The sequence below is a fragment of the Neopsephotus bourkii genome, unplaced genomic scaffold, assembly GCF_033783945.1.
Source record: "Neopsephotus bourkii isolate Nb327-2 ecotype Australia unplaced genomic scaffold, CSIRO-AGI_Nbou_v1 NB_1388, whole genome shotgun sequence".
In the NCBI taxonomy this organism is placed as follows: domain Eukaryota; kingdom Metazoa; phylum Chordata; class Aves; order Psittaciformes; family Psittacidae; genus Neopsephotus; species Neopsephotus bourkii.
This window is the reverse complement of record NW_026901866.1, coordinates 4,635,631-4,643,997: the sequence shown is the minus strand read 5'-3', so window position 1 is coordinate 4,643,997 and position 8,367 is coordinate 4,635,631. Positions and strand designations below refer to the sequence as shown.

General features: G+C 38.8%; 1 protein-coding gene across 5 annotated transcripts; it reads left to right on the top strand.

Moving 5' to 3' along the window:
* Positions 1-233: 233 nt before the first annotated feature.
* On the top strand, positions 234-8,367 carry ZNF770 (zinc finger protein 770). Of its 5 annotated transcripts, none has more exons than XM_061367664.1 (3): positions 234-345; positions 4,104-4,304; positions 4,880-8,367. In XM_061367664.1, exon 3 carries the CDS (start codon positions 5,007-5,009, stop codon positions 7,188-7,190), a length of 2,184 nt encoding a protein of 727 aa, XP_061223648.1. In that variant the 5' UTR covers positions 234-345; positions 4,104-4,304; positions 4,880-5,006; the 3' UTR covers positions 7,191-8,367. The 5 variants fall into 5 exon arrangements, with proteins under 5 accessions (XP_061223648.1, XP_061223645.1, XP_061223649.1 ...); XM_061367661.1 differs by having other exon boundaries at positions 4,104-4,348; XM_061367663.1 differs by lacking the exon at positions 234-345 and adding an exon at positions 488-509 and having other exon boundaries at positions 4,104-4,348.

The following is an 8,367-nucleotide window of genomic DNA, read 5'->3' as shown; positions in this document are numbered from 1 at the left end:
ACTACCAGCATACTTTTAAGTGCAGACCCCATAACCACAGGGAACCGGTTACTTGCTTTTAGGAAGCTGAAGTAGAAAAAGTGTCTTATTTATAGGGCATAACGTGCCTCCAGCGATTGATAATCGATCAGGAGAGCCAGGGAACACTTTCCGCTCGCATAAACATAAAGCAGGGACGCGCTCGTCCCAGGCCCAGCCGGGCCGTAGCCCGGCCGCAGAACGACAGGGGCGGGGCCGGATTGCGCGGGGGAACGGAAAGCTCCGGCCCGGGTTTCCCCGCGTCCCGGTGCCATCCGGGGGGAAGAGTTTAGGCGGCAGCAACCGGGAACGATGAGGAAGGTGGAGGTGCGGAAGCTGTTTCTGTAGGTTGCTCCCTTCTTTGCCCCGGTCCTCCGTTGCCGCCTTTCTCCTCGGCCCGTGGTCAGGGCTGCTGGGTTGGTTACGGCCCCAGCATGGCACTGCCGGCAGGCAGTGCAGTGCGTCGGGGCAGGGTCCCTGGGCACGGCCGGGTGCGGAGCCATGCCCAGTGCCGGATGGCAGGCAGGGGTGTCGCTGCTGGCTGGAGGAGCCGCGGCGGACGGGATGCAGGCCGGGACGGTGCGGCCCTAGCGGGGAGCCCGCTTTCCGAGCGTGGCCGTGTGCCTGTTGGCGGTATGCCTGCTGCAAGCGCCACCTCACCAGTTGCTTTTAAATTTCTAACTGGATTTAAGTGGGGGGGTGGTGTCTTCCCCGGGGGTCTCAGGCCCCTTCGGCAGAACTGGGGTTTGTTCTGTCAGCCCTGCCGGGCCGTCATGTGTTTCTTACTTTGCTTTCCTTCAGAAAATGCTTTGAAAAATATAGGGAAAGCGTGTAAGAATGAGAGGAGTTAGTTTTGAGGAACCATAACATGAGGTGTTGATGTCTGTGTGACTTGCAGGTGAAGGGTACGTTTCTGGTGTAATTGGTTGCCCCATCGCGGGAAACTTTTCCCTAGGGGAAGATGGTGAGGTAATCTAGACTGCGATGTGCTTGCCTCAGCGCTTAGGTTCCTACCTCTGTTGCAAGCTATGCATTTTGTGTATCAGCAGCTAGATTTTCAGTCTGATTTGTAGTTAATGTTGCAAGACACACATTACTTTTCTTCACACGTTCATTGTTATAATTAATTTTCTTTTAACAGGAAAGCTCTAAGTGTTGGTTTATCTCAAGGATCTGAGGGTATACTACTAATAATGTGGAAGGATTCTTCAGTGACAACTTTGGAAATATACTGAGTTTTCAATTATTAAGTGTCTTGTTTTGAATTATGAGTCATGGGAGAGCAAGGCAGAATATTTATCTTGTATAGGGTCAGCTCTGTGGGTGTGAGCATTTCAGAGGTGTTTGTACAACCATTTTTAGAGACCTCCAGTGTTGGTGGTAGAGCAATCTCCCTATACAACTTGTATGCTAAGAAAAACTTCGCAACTGTAAAGACAGTAATGTACTTGAATCCTTCCTGCTATAATTTGAAGCCATTTCTAGTCACATCTATAAATGGCATGGGGAACAACTTTCTTTAAAGATGGCTCTTATGTTTGGTTTTGTTTGGGGCTTTTTTTTTTTTTTTCTTTTTACTCAGGTCTGTTCCTTAAACATTACCAGTTGTTTTAAACTTTTTGTGTATGTTATGCATTTAAGCTCTGATGATTCTTGATCCTCTTAACTGAATTAATTTTAATTGCTTCATATGCGTGTCTCAATTTGAAGGACAGTATTCAAATCTGGGTAGAGTATTCCAGCTGAATTCTACACAGTAGTGAGTAGTATGGAAGATTTATGTGCCATCAAAACTTAACTTCTGTTTATGCATCCTGGTATGGATGGCATGCTGCTGGCATACTCAGCTTCTTTTCTAGCTTAGACTTCAAGGGCTTTTATGCACAACTATAACCCAGTATGTTGTTCCTTTCCAGCTGATTATTCTTGCCTAAATTGAAGATCTGGTATTATTATTAAAATGCACTTCCTTTTTAAAAAAAACAAACAAACAAAACCCCCTCTCCTGTTAGTAAAGACTAGATTAGAATTCAGAATTTTCTTTCATTGTGTTTCCTTTTTGTTGCAGCTTGCTGCTATCTGTAATATTAGTAAACATAAACATTTACTTAAACATTAAATAACACTAGATTTAGGAGGGCTCTCTATGGACCTTCAGTGGCCTGTATTACTTCTTGATTCTGTTTTTCTGCATCACCTCACCGCCAAAAGGAAAAGTAGCACCAATTTAAAATTAGATTGGACGTATGTCACAAACTAAATCCTTATCACATAGGGAAGTACATTTTCTGACTTTAATTAGGGCAAGCCTGTGTGCTTCCAGGCCTGGCAGGAGACAATATTCCAAGATGGTCTTTTGCTCTTTGATGTTTAGCAGCAGCATGCTTATTCCTTAGAGGTGCAAGTCACAGAGCACCCTGAAATAGATGTGAAGAAGTGTGTCCTGAGTAAATAGGATTTGCAGATATATTTGGGCCACACTCTAATGCCCATCTTAGCTCCTTCTTCCTTCCCTTGCATCCACTAAGTTTACCTTATCTGAGCCTTCCATCTTTCACAGGGCACGAAGACTGCGGCAAGCTCTACTCTGCTTTTGACACCTTGTGCTACAGAGCATTTTTCTCATTTACCAGATAGAATCTTTAAAAAAATTATAAGCTAAATACAAAATCCCTTGTGTAATATGCCACAGCTGTCTCTTCCTTTGGACTTTTTTTCTTTGCATGTCACTATACTGTTAGAGCGTTTTCCTGATGTGTAAATTAGAACTGTATGACAATATGTTAACTAAAATTCATCACTCTTTACAGTTCTTTCTCAGGAGGTTTTTCTTCCCTGCAAATGGAGGTTGCCTTGAGCAGTACAGAAAGTTTCAGCATAGCAGAGAAGCTTTTCTCAGCCTACCTGTCTCTAGTACTATTCACAGTAGCACAAACTAGAAAGCATTTGGTGTCACACGCTTACTCTCTCTAAACTTCCAGTTTTCACATGATGTGATAACTGGGAGGAAAAGGGGGTCTCCTAAAAGCATTGTTTTCTTACATCTTCAGAAGGAGACTGAAACTGAGTAGCTGTTAAAATTCAACAGGAAAAGAGAATAGGAAAGGGAAAGTTGACTTTCTGAACTGCTTCAGCATTGATAAATGCTATCCTGAACTACTTCAGTGAGATTAGGTGACAATTGCATCTGAGGCATACATTCAAATGTTATTTAATAACGCCTACAATTACATAGAATCACAGCGTCACACAGAATCCCAAGGGTTGGAAGAGACCTCAAGAGATCATCTGGTCCAACCCCCCAACATGTTCCTCCTCTTAACAGCTGTTAGAAGTGAAATGATTCTACCAGATGATCAGGTTTCTCTCTCTTAAGGTTAAGGGAAGTATTGGTTCACCAGATATTTTAAGTCTTTTGTGCATGTGTCTTGAATCTTGTTGTAAGTTGCAATAGGCTTTTATTCTTTGCAATGACTTTAAATGGACTTTCCAAATATTTCTGGATTTTTAAAACCTAGGGACATTATCTCATTATGAAGAGACAGGGCTGTTGGAGATACTGAGTAAATTATTTTTTTTTCTTCTGCTGGTGTGTAGAAAGAGTGTATCTTGTGAGTTGTAGTATCAATATACCACAAATGTGGTTAGTAGAAATGTCTTGTGCATCTTAAAGTTATTATAAGTCCTAACTATTATGTTGTTGCTTTAAAGATTGCTCCCCCCATCTGTTTTTTGTGTTTTTTTTTTTTTATAAAGGGATATATGTAATTTGATAGAGGTATTTTTATTCTGTTGTTCATACTGCTGAAATACTTAGTCCGGTTTTCTACAGTTTAGGAAGGATGTGACCAATTAAAGTAAGTCCAGAGATGCGTAAAAAGACCAGTCTGTCTGGTTTGGGTTTTTTTTTTTTTGTGTGTGTTTTTTTGTTGTTGTTTTTTTTGTTTGTTTGTTTTTTTACCTAAAACCAGTACTTTTAGAAAAAAAGTTTTTCTAGTTTTGAAAAAAACAAACTCCACATGAGAGAAAGGAGATTTTAAATACACAAACTCGGTGGCAGAGAACACTTGTTATTTATTTTCTAGGTTCACAGCGGAAAAGACAATGACAATAACTTTGTAGTGAAGAAAGGCTCAGCTGAGTGCAAGGAGAATCTTCATGAGAGGGTGGCACATTGGAGCAGGAGCCCTGCAGAGATTAAGGAATCTCCTTCAGCAGAAGTTGAGACTGCTTTGGAAACTGTCTAGACATGAGTTGGCCTCACAGTAGAAGGCTTGGACTAAATGGTTGTTGTTCCTATAAATATTTTAATAACACTTCATGAACTATGGTACTTGCAAAGTCATTCTTTTAAGTTTGTAAGTCATTATGCCTTACCTGAGAAACAGTAGCTTGCCTAAGTGTGTTCTGTCTGTTGAAAATTCAGTTAAAACTACTTCATGATTTTGGTTTAGACTAAAACAATTACAGTGAATTACTGTAAAATCCTGTATTTTGGGGGGTTTGGTTGTTTTTTGTTGTTGTTGTTGTTGTGTTTTTTTTTTGGGGGGGGTTTGTTTTAAGAATGTGCTTTATTTGTAAATAACCTGAAATATCATAATGTAGCTGAACTTTGTATTATTTGGAAGTATAGCTTGAGCTTGACTTAGACGTGTTTGCTGCTTCTGGAAAATAGTGTAGTTTTTTCATATCATGTAATATAATGAGTGACTGCTCTGTTACCAGGAAATTTTAAGCATTTTAAGCAAAGCTAAATCAGGAGTATTCTAATCTGGATGCTTTTGGTCTCATAAAAATTGAGACAAATTTAGGCAATTATGTAGGAATGTAGGCTAAAATAATGCTCTTTTTCTTATTTTAGGGACCTGTGGGATTTAAGAATATTTAAGAAAATTTGCTGCTTCTACAGCCTTCCATCTTAGTGTGCAGTTGATGATTTCACTTGAAATACTGAAGAACAGTAAGCACGGTGTAATTGCTTTTCAAAAATGTTGAAAGTTCAGCAGTGTGTAACAGCTGATGGGATACCCAAGAAAAAGCCATATATTTGTGACATTTGCTATAAGCAGTTTGAAACTCCATCAAAATTAGCTAGGCATTATCTGATACATACTGGTCAAAAGCCATTTGAATGTCATGTATGTCATAAAACATTTAGGCAGCTAGTCCACCTGGAGAGGCATCAGTTAACCCATAATCTACCCTTTAAGTGTATTGTTTGTTACAGAAACTTCAAAAACTTAATCACTTTCTTAGAGCATCAGCAGCATCATAATGAAAATTACCAGAATGATACCAAGCAAGCAGAAACCTTTGTAAATTCGGAGAAAGACGTGGTCACTTGTGGCATATTTCAATGTTCTCTGTGCCAGAAATCTTTTACAACTGAAGAGAGTTGGATGCTGCATCAGTGTCTGAAGGCAAATTTTCTAAATGGTGCTAGAAGGAGAAAGGAAAGTCATGCTTGTGAATCATGCAACAAGACATTTCCATCAAGATCTAAGCTAGAAAGACACTTCCTGATTCACACTGGCCAGAAACCCTTTAAGTGTTCTTCATGTGGCAAATCTTTCAGACAGTCAACGCACTTGAAAATCCATCAGCTTACACACACAGAAGAAAGACCTTTTCAATGCAGCTTTTGTCATAAAGGGTTTAAAATACAGAGTAAACTCATGAAGCACAGACAGCTTCATGTCAGAAATAGGATTTTTCCCGATATTGTATACAAAGCAAAGACTCTTAAATATCCCAAAACATGTAACCTTTTGGAAGGGAAGATGGATAATTTTGAGAATGCTGACACCTGTGAGTCACAGAATGACCTACGTGATGCTCAGTTAATCTATATCATACCCTTTCAGTGCCCTGCATGTGAGCAGTGTTTTGAAACAGAGCAGGTCCTAAATTTGCACAAATGTTATCTGAGAGATAGCAAAAGTTCAAATAATAATATAACAGCATGCAGACACTCAGTCAGCATGAAAAATAAGATCCTGAAGAAGCTGAAGTGTACTGGTGGAAAGGCAACAGATTTTTCTCTGACTGATAGAAAAAAGTCAAAATCAGGTCACTTTAAAAGTCATAACCTGGTTGCAGCTAGAGATCAGGGCTCTGATCAGCGTGCTTCCACTAAACCTTTCAAGAGTTGCCATCGCAAGCTTGACGTACGCAAGGCACCCAGTAATCAGTTGAAAACGTTTTCTGTGCCGTTACCTTGGCAAGAACACCTGCAACCTCACGACTTTGGAATTAATTTAAAATGTATGCTTGCTGGTAAAAGCATGTTAAGCATCAGTGATTCACTGGATAATAAAAAGAATGATTTTTATGGTTCATCAGATGATGGTGTCTTTGATAATCCGGAAGTACTTCAGTGTGCTTTTTCAGCTTCTGCTAAAAATATACATAACAGACACAAAGTGTGTAAATGTGACAGATGTGAAAAAATCTTCCCGTCTTCATCCAAACTTCAAAGACATTATCTTATACACACGGGACAGAAGCCCTTTGGCTGTAATGTTTGTGGGAAGACATTTAGACAGTCAGCTCACTTAAAAAGGCATCAGCTCACCCATACTGAAAAGAAACCCCATAAAAGCCCTGTTTGCCAGGTAGAATTTGAAAACCTGAACAAACTTTTCAATCATCAGGGAGATCACATTGAATTTAAGCCTTCTCAGCCTGTGGGTTATTCGGATTATTCTCAAACACCTTCACAGGCATCTGGCTTTCAAGAATTTGAGCTGATTCAATCAAACCAAGCAGCTGAAATCAAAGTTGAAATTGAGTCAGGGGACTTTGTTCTTGACACCAGCAGTAGAAGCATACAGCCGTATTTGTGTAGTAAGTCGTTGGAAATGGAGCAAAGCAGTTATGGGTATTGGCACAATTTTTCTGAAGGTACTGGAAAAAACAAAGTTGCTAACAAACTGTATCAATGCAGTATTTGTTTTAAAACTTTTAAATCGCCTTCTAAGCTTGAAAGACATTACCTAATGCATGCTGGACAGAAGCCGTTTGAGTGTTTTGTTTGTGGTAAAAATTTCAGGCAGGCCCCACATTTGAAAAGACATCACCTTATTCATGCTAAAGAGAGTTTAAAGCTGAGTTCCACTGAGCAGCAGCCAGAGGACATACTGTTTTTATCAAAATTGGATAATGTCTTATGAAACTGTATGTTGAAATTTTGGGTTACATAATTATTAAAAGTCTAACATATATGTTAGACTGAACAACTGACCGAAAGGGATTATCCTTTTCTGTTATGGAGATGACATGTTGAAGAATTAGTGTACTGTCTTCAGAACTGTCTACTTGATATAATTTGTGATAAATGTGAGGAGATGTTTAAAACAAACAAACAAAAAGCAAAGTGGCTGTTTAATGGCATTTCTTTTCCTAAGTTAATTTATAAATACACATTCTTACCATATTAATAATGTTGCAGTAATCTGCAGTCCTCCAGAAGTCAGGTATTTCAAAAGTTAAACTTTATATATGTATAATATTTTATGACATGTTATCCCATGATAACTGTCAGAAAAAGAAGGATAAAAAGGTAATGTCCAGAATGCAGAAAAAATGGTCCTTTTACTTTTTTTCTGGCTCCCTGTATGTTGCAAGCAAAGGATACTTGCTGTGTATATTTCATACTGACAAAAATAAAAAAAATCCCATAGTTATGTTTAGATAAAAGAAGCAAAGAAGAATTGAGTAGAAAAGGGGGAAGAAGTGTAATGAGAAAAAATGTAGATGTGGCATTATAGAACTGTTAATAGAAAAAAAATTAACTGCTTTGTAATGTGCTTGGAGATCTATGCATAAGGAATTAGATCTTTCCCCTTCTTAAGATGTAAGTAGGCAGTGCTAAAACAGTAGCGTTTATAATCAGTTAATCCATTCTACCATTTCATTATCTCCAGTTCTTTGTATATTCCTTGGCTTTTCTAGCTTCTTTTTTTTTTTTTTTTTCCAATTCATACAATAGCGAACCATTTTTTAGAAAAAAAAAGAGGACAAGAAATTAACATTAACATTACAAACGGGCTTACCATCTGTTCCAGTCTCCTAGCATACATATTGCACCAGTAAAAGAAATGTTCTCTAAGATGTGATAATAACTCAGATGAGCAGTTTTGTCAGGAAGTCATGTTCTTGTTACATTAAATATAAGAGACTAAAAATTACTTTTAGTTCAAATTAGGTAATTCTGGTTTTGCATTAATAGAATCTGTAGTTATACTTTCTGGTAAGTAGAGAGCTGCTGTGCCTGTGGGACTGGCAAAAAGTGAAAGTGCAGTGGAGATTTCTTCATTATGAACAAGAATTAAGTCTTTTTTTTTTTCT